This window comes from Protomyctophum bolini (genome assembly GCF_963924005.1).
Source record: "Protomyctophum bolini genome assembly, chromosome: 8".
NCBI lineage: Eukaryota > Metazoa > Chordata > Actinopteri > Myctophiformes > Myctophidae > Protomyctophum > Protomyctophum bolini.
The window spans coordinates 7,440,306-7,464,479 of NC_137869.1; the positions used below are offsets into that span (position 1 = coordinate 7,440,306).

The 24,174-nt window shown below is 44.4% G+C and overlaps 1 protein-coding gene across 3 annotated transcripts in view; it reads left to right on the forward strand.

Annotated features, from left to right (window-relative positions):
- The window catches only part of atp13a3 (ATPase 13A3), a 68,674-nt gene that overhangs the window by 20,037 nt on the left and 24,463 nt on the right, over nucleotides 1-24,174 (forward strand). For all 3 annotated transcript variants that reach the window (XR_013964539.1, XM_080770943.1, XM_080770944.1), the window contains exons 3-17: nucleotides 2,941-3,028; nucleotides 3,279-3,452; nucleotides 4,946-5,158; nucleotides 5,538-5,608; nucleotides 7,361-7,444; nucleotides 7,857-7,926; nucleotides 10,127-10,261; nucleotides 11,692-11,764; nucleotides 14,574-14,705; nucleotides 16,762-16,950; nucleotides 17,854-18,011; nucleotides 18,721-18,909; nucleotides 20,084-20,145; nucleotides 20,956-21,106; nucleotides 22,421-22,546. Coding sequence is in view for 2 of the 3 variants with exons in the window: in XM_080770943.1 (XP_080627069.1) it covers nucleotides 2,978-3,028; nucleotides 3,279-3,452; nucleotides 4,946-5,158; nucleotides 5,538-5,608; nucleotides 7,361-7,444; nucleotides 7,857-7,926; nucleotides 10,127-10,261; nucleotides 11,692-11,764; nucleotides 14,574-14,705; nucleotides 16,762-16,950; nucleotides 17,854-18,011; nucleotides 18,721-18,909; nucleotides 20,084-20,145; nucleotides 20,956-21,106; nucleotides 22,421-22,546 (1,878 nt within the window). In the remaining variant the exon portion in view is untranslated. The remainder of the gene's footprint in view (nucleotides 1-2,940; nucleotides 3,029-3,278; nucleotides 3,453-4,945; nucleotides 5,159-5,537; nucleotides 5,609-7,360; nucleotides 7,445-7,856; nucleotides 7,927-10,126; nucleotides 10,262-11,691; nucleotides 11,765-14,573; nucleotides 14,706-16,761; nucleotides 16,951-17,853; nucleotides 18,012-18,720; nucleotides 18,910-20,083; nucleotides 20,146-20,955; nucleotides 21,107-22,420; nucleotides 22,547-24,174) is intronic.

Consider the following 24,174-nt stretch of genomic DNA (forward strand, 5'->3'; position numbering starts at 1 on the left):
CACACACACACACACACACACACACACACACACACACACACACCAGTTGTGCTAGCAGCAGCTGAATAACTGAGTCATCAGATGTTGGCGTTACCCTATATGCAGTGAGCTCCCTCTCCCCTTCTCTCAGCTGTCCATCAGTACTTTCAAACTATAAGGTGTGTGGTGTGCACGCACACACGCATGCGCGCACGGGAAAGTAACAGTGGCGGCTGTGGCTCAGGAGGTAGAGCAGGTCGTCCAATGATCCCTGGGTCGGTGGTTCGAATCCCGGCTCCTCCTCCTGTCCACATGTCGAAGTGTCCTTGGGCAAGACACTGAACCCTACATTGTCTCCAATGAGTCGGTCGGTGTAAGCTTGCCACCATTGGTGTGTGAATGTGGGAAGTGAGGTCGCTGGAGTCGCTGGAGTCGACTGTTCGCCGCTTCACCTCCCAATGTCTGAATGAATGAACCATTGTAAAGCGCTTTGAGCACTTGGAAAAGCGCTATAAAAATGCAATTCATTATTATTAACATAGTCTCAGGTGCAGGCCAGCGAGGTCAAACAGCTGTTGGCTGTACTGTCACGCTTGTATTTGGGTATTGGCCTTGGCCGGCCAAATGGACCACTGAGCTATAATTACACATTGCTGTGCTCCATACTTCATAATAATCATAATACTGTAACACTGTACTACCATTTAATACTCCCCCCATTTTTGAAGGGCGCTAGCCCCTTCTATATACAGGTTTAATGTTTGTCTTTCCTAGACAAACATAAAAAAAACACCATTGACAATGGACAGAGTTTAATATTTGTTTTGTCACAAACATTAAATGCCATTAACAATGAACAGAGTTTAATTAACAATGAACAGAGTTTAATGTTTGTTTTGTCTGTCACTGAGCAAATCGGCATATGCATGTTATGTTATGATATCGTGATGATGTAAGATGATCAGGGTTGGTAAAGCTGCCCCTCACCGGAGGTCAATATTGAAACGCTTAATTTCCTGCTTAAACCTTCACCAAAGTTTTTCCGGTTTCCTCTATGCCATAATACCTGAGAACAAAACCATAATGTTAAAACAACCATCCTCTGTCCACTGGCCTTGGTACTAGTTTGTTATTCCATATTAATATATTTCGAGCATATACACATTTGCCAGTATAGTTCTGTTACCCTTGATTTCACAAAGAATCCACTGAATTCTCCCTGCTTCATCCACACTCTCATGCAGCGTTGACACTAGAGATGACAAAGCAACCGGCTACAAGTCATTTGTCTAACATTAACCCATTGACAGTTTTCTGAAAAAGCTATGTTTCTATGCCAGTCGTTATTCGATTTTCAAAAATAGCAGACCTACAAGCTTGTAGCGCGCCACATTTTTCAATAGCTAAAGCATAACATAATGCTAACACCAAAAGGGGTTAAGCTAAGGTAGTTGCTGCGTGACTGGTGTGACATTTTTACAGAAAAAAGTTGAGTTGGCTTCAACTTTCAGTGACAATGACGCAGTGAAGTGTCAATCAATCATATGTTTTTGTTTCACAATTTGCCACACTCTCTCCCAACACTTACTTCTCCATTGTGTGAAAAGAAGAAAACCTTTTCATAACTGGTACTAGTGGTAACCAACCAGTCACCAGTACTAGTTAACTCTCCCCTTTTCACTTTATCTATGCAGTGTGGCTTGAGTGACATTTCAGTGGCGTTTGAGCAGCAATGTAGCTGGCCACGCTTGGTCTTTTTGTAGCTTTGTTGCCGCTTAGTGTGAACACAGAATCAGACATTTATATTATAATTGCTTATTAACTAATGTTGCACCCCTCTGCTCTTGCTACTGCCACACGCAGTCCCCACCAAACCACCCAATCATTACAATGTTTCTGGGATTCTTGTGCCAATAGCTTGTTCTCCTGCATAAATGCTATGTCACACGGCCACCTATTGCATGTAATAATACTTCTTAACTATGTTATTGAGGCCTCTGGTGTTTCAAACCTTTTTTTTTTTTACTGTTTTTGTGTATATGTTTTGTATTAACCCCTGCAGTGGCCTACAATAAGAAGCAAAACATAAACATTCATGTAATTAAAATCTACATAATGTGTCTGCAAAGCCCAGAAGCTTAAATTAGTGCTCCACCACCCGCTTCAAAATGTCTATTCAAATGTTTCCTAGGAATGTCACCAGGGCATCGCCCTCCTCGCTGCCTTCTAGGAACCTGTTGAAACATAAATTATTCCTCTTTCTCTAGGTCATCCAGCGTTTACTTGAGGGACGCAGTCGGTACTCCCACTGGCCTCCTCCAGGCAGCGTAGAGCGCTCTCTGCTTGAGATATTATGCAGTTTGAAGCAGTTTGCTATCTGTAATGCCGTAATGCGTGTTATTGCCCAATAACACATAGCTTCTTGTCAGGGATCCCACCCAGTCACACCTGTCCAAAGATTAGACAACTTTGTCCCCTTCAACGCCTATATATATATATACACAGTAAAATCCTCAGTGTTGATTTAACTAAATTGACGATGAGGATTTGACCGTGTGATGATTAGGCTGTACTAGTAAACGGTATGACGGTGTGGATTATTGTTTGACATGCAGACAACGTGTTGTTATTGACCGTGAAATAGACTGTAGTGTACTGTTACTGTATGTGGGTGATAATGTTGTCGTCGTCTGTGCTCTCTGGTCTGATATGGTGTGTTGTTTGTCTTGTGTCGTTCGAGGCAGCGGTGGCCGAACGGTTTGCGGAGCGGTCTTGATATCGGAAGGTCACTAGTTCGTATCCCGGACCGGCACGTTAAAATGACCACCGCTGAAGTGCCCTTGGACAAGGCATTGAACCTCTACCATGAAATGTTCTATGAGCAGGGCCTGGCTGTAAACAAGTTATTGAGATTAGTCCAGTTACCCTGGGTAAACACAGTACCTTTCCTTTCCTTTCCAGTGACTGGACAGAGGGGCGTGGCTAAACGGTCTGCAGCATGGAACGAGAAGACATGAAGGTTCTCAACAAGGGAGAGGAGGATGAGATGGTAAGTCACTCTGGACCAGTGGTCTGGTACCAGTTGCGTCTCTCTGTGTTATAATAATAATAAAAACACAAGTTATAATATGTCATAATCGCTATTTTACGATCACTTTTACTTGCTTTTGCCATGGAACTGCCTCGAAGTCAAACCCCACCGACCTCACCTCCTCTCCCCTCCCCTCCTCTCCCCTCCCCTCCCCTCCCCTCCCCTCCCCTCCCCTCCCCTCCCCCTCCCCTCCCGTCCCGTCCTCCAGGAGCTGCAGAGTTACCGTCTGTGCCGCTGGCGTCTGGCGCTGGTGGGCCTGGGGGTTCTGTTCACGGGGGGCTTCCTGCTGCTGCTGCTGTACTGGATGCCCGAGTGGTGTGTGAAGTCCACCTGCTGCCGCAGTACCGCCCGGGACGCCCAGGTGGTGCTGCTGCGCTCCACCGTGAGTCCTCTATCTCTCTCTCTCTCTGTGTGTGTGTGTGTGTGTGTGTGTGTGAGGATAGAAAAAGGTAGAAAGTTATGCTTAACTTATACTCTTGTCATTCGATGTTTCAAAGATGGCATATTTAGCTCAGTTATTTCCGTTGCACAGTGAGGTACACAAATCAGGCTCTGGGACATTTTACGGGTTCTTATACTTGATTTATATGATTTTAGGGTTGAAATGTAAACTAATCATAAGAAAATACATTGCTGCTATTTTTTCAATGGCTAAAGCATAACATAATGCTAACACCAAAAGGGGTTCCCGCCCAAAATGGGTTAATATGAGTAAGGAATGGTACAGGTGTCGATAGAATACTAGCCTGGCCCAGCCCAGTGTGATTTCTGGTCTAGAGGAGCAGATTAAAATTTCGCCTGCAAAGATCCTATCCATTGGTTCACCGATCCACTCAAATCTTGAGCGACGCCCCTCTGCACTGTTATTGGTTAGTGAAATTCAAGGTTTACTCCCACTCCTATGCCACATTTCCTGGCTCGTTCGCCCAGGCTTTTTTTTTTTTTTTTACAAAACGCCTGCAGTCCCCGAGGCTAATGGAATAGAATATTATTGACATCCACATTCAACCCCGTCAATATGAACTGTACTCCAATTGACACCATGTCTCATGATCTCACTAGCGTATTATTTGACCATTGTTGACGTGGTTGTTGTTTTTGTCGTATGATGGGACTGAAAGAACTGAAGTCATAGTTTAGCATCCACTCCCAATATAGCATAGAATCTGATCTCGGGTCAAAATGGGATATAATAAAAAGCAGGAAAAAGGCCCACAAAACCAAAACATGCTAACCGTCATATGAAAACCATTGTCTAAATCCTCATCCTGGCAGGATCCATTTTGTGAGTTTGCTGTATACTCACGTGTGCTGTTGATGATTTATAGTATACCATGTTGTATGACGGTGTCATGTGTTCAAAATAGCCGTGCAACAAAGTAATACCTGTTCCACAAAACAGTGATTATTGTTTTCACAATATAAGTTGGCCTTTTGATGCCTCCAAGCAAATGTCCCACATGCAGCCCAGGGGTTTTATTTGCTAACCTCATTCTCACATGCCACAGAGTACATGTGAGCGAATACAACCAATTGATTGTATCAGCGCAGAAAATACATTTCCGGCACAGCCAGGCCGACAGCCAGACGGACACAGGCTCACATGCAACCATGCTTGTACAAACAACTTGACATTTGTGCAGTAGCGCCCTGTGCGTGTGTGTGTGTGTGTGTGTGTGTGTGTGTGTGTGTGTGTGTGTGTGTGGGTGCGTGCGTGTGAGCGTGTGTGCACACACACACATGTGTGTTCCCGTGACCGTGAAGAGAATTCTGGACCGAGAGGCAGACACACTACAACACCCTAAACAAGAATGTCAGTTTGCATTAGTGATTCATTGCATGTGTAACACACGGTCTGTGTGTCTGTGTGACCAGGACGAGTTCCGACGCTGGTTCCTGGCCAAGGTGCGAGTGATGCTGGCCCCTGGGAGGGACCCGTACCACAGCCTGGAGACCCAGACCACCTCCCTCCCCTCCTCCCCCACCTCGGCCTCCCCCTCCCTGGCCAACGGATACACCCCCCACCCCACGGACGGCAGTCCCGCTCAGGACCTCATCAGGCGCTACGCCGATTACCAGCCCACACAGGTCTGAATCACACACACACACACACACACACACACACACACACACACACACACACACACACACACACACACACACACACACACACACACACACACACACTGTCTCATACTTTCTTAACACACAAACTCTCTTAGACATTCCTCCCTCCCTCTCTCTCTCTCTCTCTCTCCTCTCTCTCTCTCTCTCTCTCTCTCTCTTGGACATTCTCCATTTCAATCCAGAGTTTCTCTTCTCAGGTCTCTTTGATGACAAATGTTATTGTTTCTCTCCATCTCTGCCTCTCTCTCTCTCGCTCTCTCTCTCCCACCCTCTCCTCCGTCCTCTCCCCATGTCTGTTCCCATGTCTCCCCCCCCCCCCCCTCACCTGTCCTCTCCTCAGATCCGTTATTTTACGCTCCACAGCACAACGTACTACTGGAACGACAACCTGCAGAACTTTGAAGTTCTAACGTAAGCACTCTGTCGTCTGCTGACACCTTCACACTTCACCGTCTCCGCATCGTTCGTTCTGCTGCCTCTCCTCCAGCGTACTGTACTTTCACCTCAGAGACTGACAGTACAGATAGAACACTGATGATCATACTCTCACCTCAGAGACTGACAGTACAGATAGAACACTGATGATCATACTCTCACCTCAGAGACTGACAGTACAGATAGAACACTGATGATCAATACTCTCACCTCAGAGACTGACAGTACAGATAGAACACTGATGATCATACTCTCAATCCCAGCGTGTGTAACCTACATTGTCTAAGTGACAGTTTTCATATTGAAAACATGGTCGCTAACGTGGTTTAGCGACTAGCACTTGGACAGCTCATCCATCGTAGCTTGTTTACAAGTGAAACGGACTTTCTGTGCAGAAACTGCCACATCAAAATAAGAGCCACTTGTAATGATTAGTCAACACTAGTTTTATTTCCAAGTCTACTTACAGGACGTGAGTTGCTTTTGAATGCCTGTCAGCATTCTCTAAATCCCTGTCTCTCAGCTGGTGCGCAAATGCGCCTCCATGCCTTTGATCTACCGCACACCAAACGTTTTGACACTGCTTGTGTGCACCCCTGCTCATAACCCTTTAAGACCTGAGGCAGATTCTACCAAAACCTTCAAAAGTAGTTTTTCTTTTGTAGTTTTTTTTTGTAGTTGGATTGTGCGGTCCTCCCATGTACAGCTCTTTGTGTTAAATGTGAGGTTCATGCAACCAGACAGAGCAGGGGGAGATAAACCATGCATAATCTCATAAACTAGGCAGACAATTTTGTATTTGAGGTTTCCACTGCTAAGAAGATTTAACACTGCTTTAGAATTTGGAAGTTGAAAAAGGAATGGCTTCTTGTCTCAGGTTTTTTTCAAGTGCTTGTTTCTACAATGATTACAGTGGTTTTAAGGCTGTACAGCAGGGGTTTTCAACAGATTTTGACCCAGGGGACCACCATCCTGACTATAAGAGCAACCTGGGGACCACCACAATTGTGCGTGGCGGGTCCGTCATAGACCCACCCCACACAATAGTGGTGGGGGGTTCATGCACCACAGGGAGCTGGAGAAAATAGCTATAATATCAATATAATATCTAATAAAATAGTGATTTGTTTGAATATGATGGAATATGATTAAGGATTACTGTGATTATGTTAAGCTCACATTTCATATCACACACACACACACACCATACAGTAAGAACTCCTGTAAGTTATTAAAAGTAAGCTGGTGAATCTATGTTGTACTAAATATCTGTATTCTGAGACAATATGTAGTCTGTCCTTAGAGATGATAATATCCTGCTGTACATCTACATAAATTGACCTCTTCAGTTATACCATGAGTAAAGAATAACCCATTCATCAACATGCTTTTAACCCATTTTGGGGCGGGAACCCCTTCTGGTGTTAGCATTATGTTATGCTTTAGCTATTGAAAAATAGAAGATCTACAAGCTCATAGCACGCCACCGAGTGGCGCGCTACGAGCTTGTAGGTCTGCTATTTTAGAAAAATCGAATATTAATGTATCGTACTCTCTGTACAGAATTGGGTCCAGTATGGAGCCCTGCTGAACAACCAATTGATAAACATGGGGGTTTATAATTGTCAATTTCGTCAAAGTTGGGGGGCAGAATGAGAGGTAGAATTTGGTACGGGTTGGAAATTGGCAAAAAGTCCATATAACATGGATTTGTCTTTGTGATCTCAGAGGCTTGGAGGACCGGGAGTTAAGTTGCTCCGGGCTCCACTCGGAGCACAGCACAGGGCTCTCCAGCAACCAACAGGAGTACAGGTAACACCACCAGTACTAATACACAGTACAGGTAACACCACCAGTACTAATACACAGTACAGTAACACCACCAGTACTAATACACAGTACAGTAACACCACCAGAACTAATACACAGTACAGTAACACCACCACAGCTAATGCTTTGTACGGTGCCGGTTGACCGTTTAGAACAGTTGCCTTCACAACGATAGTTTTCATGAGTTGACCTGTATATAAATATTTATTTTGGATCACAGTTTGCATGACTTCTTCAACACCGCATTTCTTTAATATATGTTTATAACACACACTTTATAAATGTGAAGGTCTTTACCTTCACTGAGCGCCGCGTTCCATCTGATGGTTTGTGTGAAATGTGACCTTTGACCCGTGTGTGTAAATGACTCTCCTCTCTGTCTGACCCTTGACAGGAGACTGTTCTTTGGAGTGAATGAGATTGCAGTGAAAGTGCCTTCCGTTTTCAAGCTGCTTATCAAAGAGGTGGGGCTCCCTGCACGACACCACGCACTCAGCTGTTTCTCTGGAATTTAAACCCTATAATTAGAAGCTAGTTTGCTCTTTAATGTTTCAACTTGCATTGTGGGAAAACGGCAACGCTAAGAACTGGAATGTGTCTCATCACCGAGCAGTTCAAGTGGGCATCATGCCGGGAGGTTTTTATGGTCAAGTACTGCACTTTGTCAACTCACCGACCGTGAAGCTGCACAGCTCAGTGTGGGGCAAGTGAGGATTATATGAATCATTGAGAACTCATACTGTGGTCGTAAGTAGCATTGTATGTAGACAGTTTCTGGAAAGGAAAACACATGACAGAATTGTACGTGTACGTACGCCCGTGCCACTATATGACATAAGTACACATGACAAAGAGAAACCACAGCAGGTGTACACCCGTGCCACTATGACATAAGTACACATGACGAAGAGAAACCACAGCAGGTGTACACCCGTGCCACTATGACATAAGTACACATGACGAAGAGAAACCACAGGTGCAGTCAAGTACGTTGATGGTCCATTATAGACTCCCATGTGCACGTGTTACTAAAACAAGTGCTTTTTTCAGTCAGACAGACAGACAGACAGACAGACAATGTCCGCCAGTCAGTCGGATTGAAGTGTCTTCTATGAACAGCATCTCCAACACCCTGAGGGGAAGCTGATCCACCTTCTATTCCTTTATTCTGTCGTTACTGCTACTTTTCACATTCGCTCATTGGCTGCAGGAGAATGAATATATGCTAATGACGACACCTTTTTGAGTGGTGCAAAATGGTAAATGGTGCATTTTTATAGCGCCTTTATCCAAGGCGCTTTACATAGATTGTGCATTACATTCACCCATTCACACACACATTCATACACCGATTGCGGCGGAAGCCATGCAAGGTACCAACCAGCACATCGGGAGCAATCTGGGGTTCAGTGTCTTGCCCAAGGACACTTCGACATGTAGACAGGAGGAGCCGGGATTCGAACCGCCGACCCATGGATCATTGGACGACCTGCTCTACCTATTGAGCCACAGTCGCCCCACTCCAAGGAACAGCAATGTCCTCCGTGTTCACCTATGTGTTGTTCACCTATGTGTTGGTTAATGAGCACCAGTATGAGCACCAGTAGGGGCGCTGTTGTGCCAGAAACAGAGAGAGAGACAGTGCTGCACTGAGGGGGGGAGAGGGGGGAGTTGCACCACTCAGTTCACACGGGTGTGATTTTATTTTTTACTGTGCCGTATAAATGATGAGTTTCACATGTCTCTTCTCTGACTGAAAAATGGAGAGAACTACAACAACTCTGATCTCGGCATTGACACAGGTAGAGCCATTTTTGAGTGGTGCAACCACTCCAAGGAACAGCAATGTCTGTGTTCACCTATGTGTTGGTTAATGAGTACCAGTACAGGCGTTGTTGTGCCAGAAACAGAGAGAGAGAGACAGTGCTGCACTGTTGCCTGCTAATGAGAGAGAGAGGAGAGGAGGAGGAGGGGGGGGGGGGGGGGGAGAGAGAGAGAGAGAGAGAGAGAGAGGGGAGTTTTTTTATAGGCGACTGGGCCAGTCCAGAGTCCGGACTAATAATGCTAATAAATACATAAAAATGATAAATGACTGATACAGAGAGTGTGAAATTGGCTCGTTGTTCCACGTCATGCCTCTCGTATCTGATAATCCACTCATAAAGATATTATGTTTTTCTTGAAGTTCTGCTGCAGTGCGACTGCAAATAAACAATCTAAAGGTCCTTGCACAATGCACACTGCTGCGTCCCCCCCCCCCCCCCCCCCCCCCACCAAAAAATAAATAAAAAAACTTGTGTACGGTGGACTCTTTTTTTTTAGCAAAAGGCTACACACCTCAGAAGGCTAGTGACAGGTGCGTAGGGCAATAAAACATACTTAAAAAGATTATCTTTGAAAAACAAAGAAGGGTCCCGCACACTGTCAGAAACTTGCCAAAAATGTTGCTCTTTATTCAACGTTTCGGTCTATTCGACCTTCATTGTCTGTCCTGATGAAGGTCGAATAGACCGAAACGTTGAATAAAGAGCAACATTTTCTGACAGTGTGCGGGACCCTTCTTTGTTTTTCAAAGATAACCTTTTTATGTACGGTGGACTGGCAACAAGACATCTTTATGAATTTTACTGGTATCATCACTGCTCTTCTCTCTCTCTTCTGCAGGTCCTCAATCCCTTCTACATCTTCCAGCTCTTCAGTGTGATCCTGTGGAGCGCCGATGAGTATTACTACTACGCCTGTGCCATCGTCTTCATGTCGGTCATATCCATAGCTACCTCTCTGTACACCATTAAAAAGGTACGGTCAATGTCGGTCATATCCATTGCTACCTCTCTGTACACCATTAGTAGAGTTGTAAACGAAAGCTACAGTAGTACTGTTGCCACTGAATTTGAAGCCTCAACACTAAAACACAAAGTGTCTTTAGTGTGTTTATATTTTATTTATAGTACCTTATCCAAACCCACCCAGCTTGCAGGGTTATAAGTCAACCCACACCTCACTGCTACCTACCTTGACCTATACCGTCCAGGAACAAGTCTGAAGCTATTGATAGCAGACTTGGGTTGTATAATTCTGTAGTATTTGTAAATGTATCATAAACACCCCCCCCCCCCCCCCCCACCCCAGCCAGCTGGTGTGTGTCCTAAGAAAAGGTGAACCAAACTACAACTACTACAATGCCTTTTGTCTGGTCCCCTTTGCCATGATTCTGCTCTTCTCTGTAAAACTGTTACTCGGTGAAGACCAGTCCAAGCCAGTTCAAGCTGAGCCAAGCGGGTCTAAACCGTCCACCATGCTACCCCGCCCCACACCCAGTCTAATCCAGGTCCATTCAGCTCAGCATAAAGACCCATCTGCATGGTCTGTTGCCCCTGGGTTCATTAGTTCGCCCCCAAACTCTCACTCTCTCTCTCTCTCTCTCTCTCTCTCTCTCTCTCTCTCTCTCTCTCTCTCTGACGCACTCGTGCATACGTACGCACGCACGCACGCGTCGCAACATAGCAGAAGAAGCAGTTTTACTTTAACTTTATTCAAAGCTTTTGAATCACCTAATTATTCACCAAATGTTATAATTTGTTAAGACCTGAGAAGGAAGTGAAGAGGCCCAATTTCCTTCCTCCTCACCCGCACATTATAATCACATACTGTACGGTGGTGGACAAAGATGGAGAGTTTGAAAACATGACTAATGACATATAAACTCCCATATCTGTCGGGTGAAGTACAACAATGTGCAAACACAGCAGCGAGATTTGTGAGCTGCTGTGACAGGAGAAGGATGTCAAATGGGATACAAGCACCTTAAGGAATTCAAACCAGTGTGTGTACACCGTTTATCAAAAGTATAAAGCTAACGTCTCCTATATGGATGTATATTGTATAACTATCTCTGACAGAAAATGCACAATCTTTTTATAGTTTCACAAGATGTTCTAAAGTGTTAATGTAACACGGCTCTGTTAGCAGCTCTTTATTTAATTCCTATATTTATATCCAATATTTATTTGTAAATAGTAAATACATTGTTTTATTTGGATTGTCTTCTGCTTTTGGCAATGTAAACGTACGTTTTCTCATGCCAATAAAGCTCTTTTGAATTGAATTGAGGCAGAGAAAGCGTGCAGATTCTCACACACTTGAGGAAAATTCATTTATTTATTGAATTATTTTCCAGAAGTTTGACCCAGTCTCCTCTCTGTCTCTCTGTCTCTCTCTCTCTGCAGCAATATATCATGCTTCATGACATGGTGGCAGCTCACAGTATTGTCCGCGTGTCCGTATGCCGAGCCAACAACGGTTTGTCTTTTTCTACTCCATCATTTTCAATGTATTTGTGGAATGTCTGTGCTTAGGGACTATTTTAACTGGGAGCAAGACACTATATTATTGAGTGTGGCGCTCCATAGGGCCGTCACGATTACACACTTAACCCATTCTGGCCGGGAACCCATTTTTGTGTTAGCACTATGTTATGCTTTAGCTATTGAAAAATAGCAGATCAACAAGCTCATAGCGCGCCACCGAGTGGCGCGCTACGAGCTTGTAGGTCTGCTATTTTTTTTAAATCGAAAGAACGACTGACATTTTTAGAATCTTATCTCAGGTCAGAATGTGCTAATCAGACCAGTGTGTGTCCCAGTGGAAACCTCGTATGAATCTGATCTCAGGTCAGAATGGGTTAAGGTGACGATTATTGACACAATAAGATTGCGATTACACATGGCATCAACGCATGGTGTTGTGTGCTGGCACACTACACACTCTGTCTTTCTTTTATCTGTATTGTATTGTGTTTTTGTATGGACAAACCCTCCCGCGCACTCAGATCAGCTAACGCAGGGAAGCTGGAAGTACCCTCACTAAAAACGCCGGGACAACGCTCCACACGTCCCAAACTCTTCTCCCTTCTGGCTCCAAAACTGTGGAATGCACTTCCCATGGCAGTCAGAACTGCAGCATCACTCCCAATCTTCCACCGTAGTCTGAAAACCCACCTTTTCAGACTCCATCATGGCCCATAGCACTTACTCTACCCTAGATAGCACTTCTGTAGACTTAGATAGCATTTGAAACAGACTTATAGCATGTTATGTAGACAGCACTAGAATTGCATTGTATATAGTCATAGCACGCCATAGTACATATGTATAGCATAGTAGTATATATGTAAAGTTTATACGTATACATTTCATTATATAGATATTCCACTGTTACTTTCTTAGCTTACGCATGTTTCATGATGAATGTTTTTATGTGATGTATTCCCATGCTTTTGTTCTTGCTTAATGTAAGTCGCTCTGGATTAAGAGCGTCTGCTAAATGCCTAAATTGTAAATTGTAAATTGTGTTGGATGCTGGCACATAATTATGCACACATGGCATCAACGAATGGTGTTGTGTGCTGGCACACTATATACACTATACACTTTCTTTTATCATTAATTTTTTTTAAAGCCTGCCCAGGGACTACAGATTAAATCTAGCTTTGGCTAACTCTGGCACATTTACATTGAGGTGAAAACTGACATGTTGATTAATGAGCTTTGTCCCTGTCAAATAAATAAATGAACGATTTAATTGTGTTTTCGGCGTTGGGAATTGGAACATTTTATAAAGTTTGCCTTTTAGGCTTCGTAATGAAAAAGTGCACAGGGCAGATATGACAAATAACTGAAATATACCAAGAAATGACTGTCACGACAGTGTAACTTAAAGCAATACTTGCACAGTCACCCCTTGTCTAGGCTCTCGAGACTGTTGACCAACGTCAAACGGTGCACTGTTTCTCCTTTATTTGCCGATGGGTTCTCAGATTGCCCCTTGTCTGGCTGGCTACGTAGTTTGCTGCTATGACGGGACACAGCATGATTTACAATCACTTGTGTGTCTGTGAAGCATATTAACCCATTCTGAACGGGAACCCATTTTGGTGTCAGCATCATGCTATGCTTTAGCTATTGAAAAATAGCAGATCTACAAGCTCATAGCGCGCCACCGAGTGGCGCGCTACGAGCTTGTAGGTCTGCTATTTTTGAAAAATCGAAGAACGACTGACATTTTTTAGAATCTGATCTCAGGTCAGAATGGGTTCATCAGACCAGTGTGTGTCCAGTGGAAACCTCGTGTGAATCTGATCTCAGGTCAGAATGGGTTAAAAGTGTGTTTTTCTGTGCGGGACAATGTTGTCCTCTGTGTGTTTGGTGTGCATGCATATGATGCCTCAGCTCTTTCTCTCACAGCTCGGAGAGGCGTGAGTAATGAGTGATGTGCTGAACAAGATTCCGGGGCTCTGACGCACAAAATACCTCTTCTCCCTCCCTCTCCCCCTCCTAACGCCGTCCTTCCACCCACACCCAGAGCCATCTATTCCTAGAAAACAGCCTGGTCACGTGGTTCATGTACTCACGCGAGCCCATAGACTGCAATGCATTCCGTAAACTTCCCGTTGTCCCGATTTGAAGCCTTCAAAAAGGGATACAGTGAAGAAGTCTATGTAGAAGAGCAGCCATTAGACCGGCCCCATGAAGTGAACGGAGTTTGCGTAACTCTGTCTTACTCTATGGCTCTGCTTCCACCCTGCTTGATTGTTCTTGTGTGGTTCCGTTGGGCATCCCACACTTTCCCCCCTCCCTTCTCTGGTTCCCATCTTTGTTTCAACACTCTCTTTTCTTTCTCCACCTGTCCCCTGATTCTTTACCTCTTTGGTTCCCAAAGTGGGGTCCGGGGACCCCTAGGGGTCCTTGAGGGAGTTACAGGGGGTCCCCAGCTAAATGGTAGTGTGGAACCAAATGGACCCTTATGGGTCTGTAACTCTGAAAGTGTACAAACGGAACCATTTGTACACTCTCAGAGTTAATTTAACATTGATTTTACAATATAAATGGGGGTCTGTAGACAAATATGCACATCAAACTGGGGGTCCTTGAAATTAAAACGGGTTGAGAATCATTGCTAGAGCCGTAAAAATCTTCTCTTACGGGGGTCCCTGGCATATCTTTTCAAATGGGGGTCCGTGGTCCAATTGGTGTCAATGTGGGGGTCCTTGACATGAAAAGGTTTGTGAACCCCTGCTTTACCTTGACCTTGCCCTTCCTTTGCCCCACAGAGATCGAAGAGGCCATGTCCACAGACCTGGTCCCGGGTGACGTCATGGTCATACCCAGCAACGGGACCATCATGCCTTGCGACGCCGTGCTGGTCAGCGGCACCTGCATCGTCAACGAGAGCATGCTCACAGGTGAGCTCAGCAGCCCTGTCTCCTCTTCCACTGTGTCTTTCACTACATACGGTAGTAGAGCATGCTCACAGGTCAGCTCAGCGGCCCTGTCTCCTCTTCCACTGTGTCTTTCACTACATACGGTCTGTCTCCTCTTCCACTGTGTCTTTCACTACATACGGTCTGTCTCCTCTTCCACTGTGTCTTTCACTACATACGGTCTGTCTCCTCTTCCACTGTGTCTTTCACTACATACGGTCCTGTCTCCTCTTCCACTGTGTCTTTCACTACATACGGTCTGTCTCCTCTTCCACTGTGTCTTTCACTACATACGGTCTGTCTCCTCTTCCACTGTGTCTTTCACTACATACGGTCCTGTCTCCTCTTCCACTGTGTCTTTCACTACATACGGTCCTGTCTCCTCTTCCACTGTGTCTTTCACTACATACGGTCTGTCTCCTCTTCCACTGTGTCTTTCACTACATACGGTCTGTCTCCTCTTCCACTGTGTCTTTCACTACATACGGTCTGTCTCCTCTTCCACTGTGTCTTTCACTACATACGGTCTGTCTCCTCTTCCACTGTGTCTTTCACTACATACGGCAGTAGAGCATGCTCACAGGTCAGCTCAACGGCCCTGTCTCCTCTTCCACTGTGTCTTTCACTACATACGGTAGTAAAGAGAGCATGCTCACAGGTCAGCTCAGCGGCCCTGTCTCCTCTTCCACTGTGTCTTTCACTACATACGATAGTAAAGAGAGCATGCTCACAGGTCAGCTCAGCGGCCCTGTCTCCTCTTCCACTGTGTCTTTCACTACATACGGTAGTAAAGTAAAAATCACTCACTGTTAACCTTGAACTACCGTTGATGGATTTGACGGACTGAATTAATTAATCCAAACCTACCGTTGACAGAATTGACGTAATTGTTTTATTCCCTATAATTGGGGGCTTAATGTAGCATAATGTAGCAACTTTTGGCTAGTTTGGTTAACAGCCAAAAAACGGCCGAAATCCTCACGTGCACGGTCGCGCACACACGCGCGTGGTCTTTATGTGCATAGCTGCGTGAAATACTTGATTAGAGCTTAATTTGACTTGGATATTAAAATAAACGATGATCGCATAGCATCCCGGACAGATGACTGTGTAACACAGTGCAGAAAGCTAGCGGATGTTAATGTTCTGTTTAACCGGAAAATCGCCAGATTCGCTCTATTCGGTCAAAATCGGCATAATGGTGAAGTTACCGACAATATCAGGACTGGGTCTCTAATACTATAGGATTGCCCCGTGTAAATGAGATATAGTGTGTATATCACGGATTTTTCTATTGGCATTAAAATTGTGAATTAAAAATATGAATAGAGTTGGCAGAAAGCACTGAAAAGCTGCTATTGGGGTGAAACTGTTTATCACAAAATTGTATTAATCTGGACTGTTCCTAAAATAAAAAACAAGGCAGAGTTCCTTCCCTCCTGTACTGTACTGGCCTGGGCCAGATTACATTACATTGCCGTGTTCCAGATGGCTGCTATAGGGGGACTGCAGGATGGGACAAAGGGAAAGTCAAAGTGTGTGTGTGTGTGTGTGTGTGTGTGTGTGTGTGTGTGTGGTCCCCACACGTATCCACACACATGCTCCAAAAGTGACGTTTTATTTAGCACATTTTGAACCTGTGTTTGTTTGCACATTCCGTACAAGTCAGAAGCCAACGTTTCCCGCCTAGTAGCTATACTCTGGCGGATTTCACTAAATGTTTTTTTTTAGGGGACAAAAGCACCTGGTTGGTTATCTGCCAAAGCGCACACACTTACCACAGTCCGCTAATCTGTATCAGCATTTGCACGGCCATGAGTCCCAAACAGGAGACTACACTACATGCATGCTTGTTGAGTCCAGCTTTTTATCTATGCCACCCACCATCCTTTGCTCTATCGTCTTTTCATTGACATTCCAGACTCTCCTCTCCGACTGCACTATTAATACTGTGTAACACAATCTCTCTTCCCCCGTCCTCCTCTCTCCTCCCCCGTCCTCCTCTCTCCTCCCCCGTCCTCCTCTCTCCTCGCTGCAGGTGAGAGTGTTCCCGTCACAAAGACCAATCTTCCCAACCCGTCCCTGGCGGATAAGGGTTCAGACTCCGAGGGGGACCAGCTCTATAACACTGAAGGGCACAAGAGACACACTCTGTTCTGTGGAACGCACGTCATCCAGACTCGCTTCTACACCGGAGAGCTGGTCAAGGCTGTGGTGGTCAGCACAGGTGTGTGTGTTCGTAGATCGCCTATTTTTGGCTATTGATTATTTTTAAGCTGAAAGAGTATTTAAAATGGTTCAAAACTAGCAAATAGAAAACATGTTTAGAGGCATCTTCCATAAACATGAATGGTATCAGAATAAATGTCATAAAAGCAAAGGTTAATGGCCCAACCGGTTGTTGTATACAGTTAAGTAGAACAGCAGCAACACAGGTTCAGAATGATAATACCTAAACAGCATCATTACATTTTCAGTATTTGTCTCCAGCAGGCCGAAGGCATGGGGAGAGAGTATGTTTTGCACTCTGTCCGTGTGTGTGGGACTGTGTCCGTGTGTGACTGTCCGTGTGTGTGGGACTGTGTCCTTCTGGCTTTCAAAGTTGGCAGGATTGGCCCGTTTTGAAAAAAATGCCTCAAATCATGAACACAGCGTGCAATTTACGTGAAATCTTTCACAGACTTTCCTACTTGGCTGAGGAATATATCCCACCCTTTTCACATTGGCCTGTCCTAGCTTAACTATATCTAGTTAAGCTTTATTCCACGTGCACTGCTTGTGAGCTCTTTTTCCGGGGACACCTCCAGGCATGAGCCACATCTCGCTGGACCAAAAACTAGCTAATCTGTGAGTGTGTCACACCATACCTTGGACACACCCCTTTAGCCACACAACGCAGTGGTAGAAAAATAAAATATATGTGAATTATAGTGGCTGAGTCTATTTCCTCTTTTATTGTGTTCAAACAAAACATTACACCTCCTCCTCTACCCCTTGGGTGTTGTCTTTTCCCTTTATTGCTTTCAAATACACCATTAAACCTTCTGCTCTACGCCTTAAGTGTTGTCTTTCCCCTTTATTGTGTTCCAACAAGCCATTAAAGATGATGCTGTAACTCCCACCCCTGCAGGTTTCAGCACAGCCAAGGGCCAACTGGTGCGCTCCATCCTCTACCCCAAACCTACCGACTTTAAGCTCTACCGCGATGCCTACCTCTTCCTGCTCTGCCTGGTGGCGGTGGCCGGCATTGGCTTCATCTACACCATCATCCTCAGTGTCACCAATGGGGTAAGGCACCTGGAATCAGCTGAAATCACAATCCACTGTTAATTAGGCTGGCCATAAGCTAGTTAATAACTACGTCAAATGAAGCTCTAATCAAGCCCCAAATATCGCATTTTACGCAGCGATTCACATAAAGACTGCGCGCGTGCGAGAGTGCACGCGAGGACTTCGGACGGTTTTAGGTAGATTACATTGGCCGTTAGCCAAACAAGCTAAAGGTTGCTACATTTTGATACATTAAGCCCCCGATTATAGGAAATAAAGTGATTACGTCAATGGTTGTGATGGCTTCTTTTATTCATTTGTACTCAAAACTTAATAAATGGGGGAAGGCTAGTACTATTGACCACTGCTATTGAACTAATGCTGTGACATCACTAGGGAAGGAAATTGTTCATTTGTATGGATATATAGATCAACTTATCGATACTGCTTATTGATCCGAGTCCTTATTGATCCCTCTATCAATCATTTTCAAATTGGTGGAAAGACAAGACGATACATTCTAATTCTTATTTTGTTTGTTAATTGTAAGTCTGTCACGGTCTATATGCCAATAAACAATGTTACCGTTATCTGTGTCGCTGCAGGGCATTCGTTTGTTGGACATTTACTGCTACTGATTTATTTTCAAATAACATTATTTTCAACAGTAAAGAAGCTAAATATTGATTAGAACATGTAGGTTAAACGTGTGTCTGTACCCTGCCAGGTGCCAGCCAAGACCATCGTCATAGAGTCGTTGGACATCATCACCATCACGGTGCCACCGGCGCTGCCCGCCGCCATGACAGCGGGCATCGTCTACGCCCAGCGGAGGCTGAAACGCATCGGCATCTTCTGCATCAGCCCCCAGAGGATCAACATCTGTGGGCAGCTCAACCTCGTCTGCTTCGACAAGGTGGGTGAGCCTCACGCATCGGCACCGCCTGGGGAAGACATGTTGGTCTGCAGGGCTGCAAGAGATGATTCTTTTCATAGTGGATAAACCACATGAACACATTCTGTACATACGACGTCTGGAAACGTCATAGGCAGGGACTCGAACCGAGGGGTACATACGACGTCTGGAAACGTCATAGGGACTCGAACCGAGGGGTACATATACGACATCTGTAGACGTCCTAGCGCATCCTCAATGATACCGGGCGAGAGAGGAATATTCAGATTTTTCTTTTTTGTCAGTTCGCCTTTCGGCTACCGTATGCTACACTCTGAGCCCATGTTATCTTCCCGTTCACTTAGCTGTTAGCGTATGCTACACTCTGAGCCCATGTTATCTTCCCGTTCACTTAGCTGTTAGCGTATGCTACACTCTGAGCCCATGTTATCTTCCCGTTCACTTAGCTGTTAGCGTATGCTACACTCTGAGCCCATGTTATCTTCCCGTTCACTTAGCTGTTAGCGCCGCGGAAATAATGACTTGTCTCTCCTAATCCAGGGCGCTCTCCGTGGTTCTGAACGGATCGATATGCTGGCGCTTCATTTCTGCTCCTCATCCGTCTCTCTCCCGCAAAATATGAACGCTTTTTGGATTATATATCGTATGAATTAAAACGATAGCAATGTAAACTAGCAATGTAAAGCACACTTATTTAGCAGATAGTTTCCGGGTCGGGGGTTTCAGATCACATTCTGGAAAATAGCAAAAATCTCGAGTTCGTAGGTCAGTATATACAGGTAGAACCTATTCAAGAGTAGTAAATGTGACTACATTTGATTGTGTTAATGAGGGGAAAAGTCTATAATCTGTGGACAATATATCGGCATTGTGAACCAACGGTTACTGTTGTAATTGTATCCATATTATATGGAGATCCCTGATGTTTTTCTCACAGCAACGTGAAATAAAAGTCAAAATGATGATCGCTATTTATCGTACATCAAAGTATCTACGGCTTAAGTGACCCTAGCCTTGGAGCCAAGTGCTCGAGTAACTTTACAGCACACGAGATACAGCTAATCTCAGCTCAGCAATCGGTTAGGTTATAACCTCTAGATGACCGCGGTGCTATGGGTGTTTTAAGTGTGGATGAGGAAGTGGTTGATCATGTGTTTTCTTTCTGTCCTATCAGACTGGAACTCTGACAGAAGATGGCCTTGACCTATGGGGAGTCCAGAGAGTTGAAAATGGCAGGTATGTGATGTGTATGTGACTAGATAACAGATCAAATACAGCAGTAATGACTTTATTGCGGTCGTTTACCTACCTGGTGACCCTGATGACTGAGGATTTTCAGTTGGTAAAACATTCCTCAATGGAACTTGGAGACCCGATTTAACAGAAAAACGATATCAGAAATCTTTATATATAGTCCAAATCACCACTCATGTTATCACCTCTCTGCCAAACGTCTGAATTTCTTTCCCAAAATATCACCACAAGATATGGCAAGGTTCAACTGGAGCTCATTCGTTTACCCCTCAAGTGTTAAAAAGGTGTATTTACTTCATGTTTTTGGAAGGCACTAAAAAACACTGTTTTTTTATTTTTATTATTCTTCATTGAATTCACCGTAAAGGAATGTCTGCCTGATGGAGGGGGAAATAACTGGGTGGAATAACGTGTTCCTTCCACGCGCTACGTCCAACCGGGGCTCGGATCAAAATGACGTGGTCAAATCAGGAATGGAGAGATGTAAAAAATATGTTTTATGTGAGCAGGGTGGACACAGGCTTTAGTTTATAGACATAATATTAGTCCGACTGTCATTAGACCGACAACCTACCTCAAACCCTAACCTAACCGCAAGCACGGGAACAGCGCATGTCCAACCGTTGTTTCCGCATGTCGGTCCGTTCATGTGTCTAATCTGCGTGTGCATCCCAGCAGGGTTTGTACCTCATGGTGTAATTATTGGATTTAATCTCCAAACGTTTTTCAGTGACTATTTCTCCGACTTAAACGCTCTCATTTTCTCTGCCTAATCTCCTCCTCCTCCTCCAGTTTCCACGTGTCAGAGGAGAATCCATACAAGGAGAGCCTGGTGAAGTCTCAGTTCGTGGCCTGCATGGCTACTTGCCACTCCCTCACCAAGATAGAAGGACAGCTGTCTGGAGACCCACTCGACCTCAAGATGTTTGAAGCCACAGGCTGGGTGAGGCCTCATACACACATATCAGACCAACATGGTCTGGTCTGTTCCGTCCGTGTTTCATGGCTTTTCCAATGGAAGTCACGTGGTTTGACCAAACACTTGTGTTTGATGGGGGGAGGGGGGGGGGCAATCAAACACAAGTGTTTGGTCAAACCACGTGTTTGGTCAAAGGTGCCCAGGTGTTCTAGGGGACCTTCCAATTACGCAGCAGTATTCTGGCAGCTGTAATAACAAGTCCAACCTTTGCAATGGTGAAATCATTTTTAGATATGCCAGGGACCACTGTCCTGTCCCCCAAATAGACAGAGCCGCGGATCTCTGGAGGATTATATTTTATGTTGTGTTTCAATTAAAGCAACAATCAACTGGCTACAGTGGCTAGCTGTTTTGCACCCATACACCCATTCTCCTTTCTGCCTCTCCCCTCTCCGCTCAGTTTCTCGTCCTATGGCAAAAAACGATGTAATAAAATTAAAAAGACGTGTTAACCCATTTTGGGGTTAACGGATCTACAAGCTCATAGTGCGCCACCGAGTGGCGTGCTACGAGCTTTTTATTTTTGAAAAATCGTGAAAATATTTTTTTCAGAAAACTGGAGGATTTAGAAGATTTTTTTTTAATTTTTAATTTCGACGTCGGGCCTAAATGGGTTAATAAACTGAAGTCTATCCCTGGCCCTGATTCATTCACCCTTCACTCTCACACGTGCTTCAGACAAGGCAGCATTTGTTTCTAACGTTTAGCACAACATGCAATGACAATGAGACTTGGCAGTATTCCAAGCTGTGGGACACATTGGTCCCTGGTGCTTTTCTAATGAGCCTGTTTGTCCTGGACGTCCCTAGGGCTTTCTCTGATGGGCCTGTTTGTCCTTGAGGGGGAGAGAGGATGACACTTTAGAAAGTTGCTGAACTTAACCCATTCTGACCTGAGATCAGATTCTAAAAATGACTTCTACATCCTGACAGTTTTCTGAAAAAGCTACGTTTCTATGTCAGTGGTTCGATTTTTCAAAAATAGCAGACCTACAAGCTCGCTATGAGCTTGTAAAATGAATATAAAAAAATATGTAGTCTTCTGTCTGCTAACTGTGTAATAATCCTCACTTCAACATTCCCATCCCGTCTTTGATCCGTTCAGATCCTGGAGGAAGTCCTAGTCTTCTGTCTGCTAACTGTTGTAATAATCCTCACTTCAACATTCCCATCCCGTCTTTGATCCGTTCAGATCCTGGAGGAAGTCCTAGTCTTCTGTCTGCTAACTGTTGTAATAATCCTCACTTCAACATTCCCATCCCTTCTTTGATCCGTTCAGATCCTGGAGGAAGCAACCGAGGAGGAGACGGCGCTCCATAACCGTATCATGCCCACCGTGGTGCGCCCGCCCAAACAGCTGCTACCCCCCGAACCCGCTCCCGCTGCCTCCACAGAGCAGGACATGGTGCGTCTCACACACACACACACACACACACACACACTGCTACCCCCCGAACCCGCTCCCGCTGTCTCCACAGAGCAGGACATGGTGCGTCACACACACACACACACACACCAGTGTTGTTTTCGTCGACTAAAACCTAAGGCGAAAAATGTTCGTCGACTACCTATTTTCACTGACAAAAATAAATGGAAACTAAATGAAAACCAAGCTATGATGACTAAAACTAAGACTAAATATACTGTAAATTTCGTCGCCAAATAAAAACTAGACTAAAATGTTAGGAAGGGACTAGTGGACAAGAGATCCAGTATAAGTCATTTTACACTTGGTTGCATGCTGAAAATAGCCGATCTACAAGCTCACGCGTTGTGAGCTTGTAGATCGGCTATTTTCAGCAAATGTAAAAACACTCATTACGACGGCATCAAGACCCGCCAAAATACATTTTAGTCGACTAAAACTAGACTAACACTAAGACATTCCAGGTGACTAAAATGTGACTAAAACTAAATGAAGTTTCAGTCCAAAGACTATGACTAAACTAAAATTGATATTTTCTGCCAAAAACAACACTGACACACAGTGACACACACACACACACACACACACACACACTCACACTCTGTTTGGCTTAATTCGCTTGAATTTAGGGGTGAAACACTTGATTTGAATAAGCATTTTAAATGATCAATTAATTAAACTGGCAAACCGAATAAAGTTCTAGGCCAAGTTCTACTAGACACAAAGTGTGGCACCGTGCACGTGTGGCTCGTCCTATTTCAAACACCAGCTGTCAGCTGTGGAATTGTCGGTTTCACTTCTTTTTCCCCATTGCAAAACCGAACTGCTCATTCTCCAAATATTGGACAGACGATGGATATGCAGGGAGGATAGGTTGGCCATTTTTATCAAATTCACCATAATATTAATGCCTATCCCTATTACATAGTTAAATAATAACAAGGAGAAATTTGAAGAAAAAAAACGTAACAAAAAAAAAGCATTCCAACGAAAACAAACAATAAAAAAAACTATTACAAACACAATAAAAAAAAAATCATGCCTTATTGGTTTCTAAAATAATGTCACCTTGGAGTTTGTTAGTTAGTTAGTTAGTTTCATTTATTGTCCACGTGTGGAAATTTGTCTTCGGTCTCAAACAGTAAAACACAAACGGTTACAACAACAGCAACACAATTATTTTCTCATGGCAAAAAAGTCCAGGACAACAGTGGCAAATACATTGGAAAAACAGCAAATCTAGCGTTGCAAATCTAGCGAGTTGGAACAAGAGAGATTCTCTCTCTCTTGCACACCTGAATGATGAATGATTGACTTTATTATATTACAGTGCAAGTGGATGCAGGCAGCACAGCACGGCACAGTACAGTGCAAGCATACAGAAGCACAACTCAGCAATGCACTGCTCACTTACTGTATAATGAATCACAGAAAGCATCTCTCACTTTCTGCTAGACCTGTTTTCTACTGTAGATGATACAGTAGGTTAGAAACACATTCCACTGTGTGTAATGTGTATTGTATTGAATTGATGATTGGCCAGCAACACATCATAGTGAAATACAGCAAAATAAATCAATCCCTGGTGACGTCAAGTACAAGTAAAT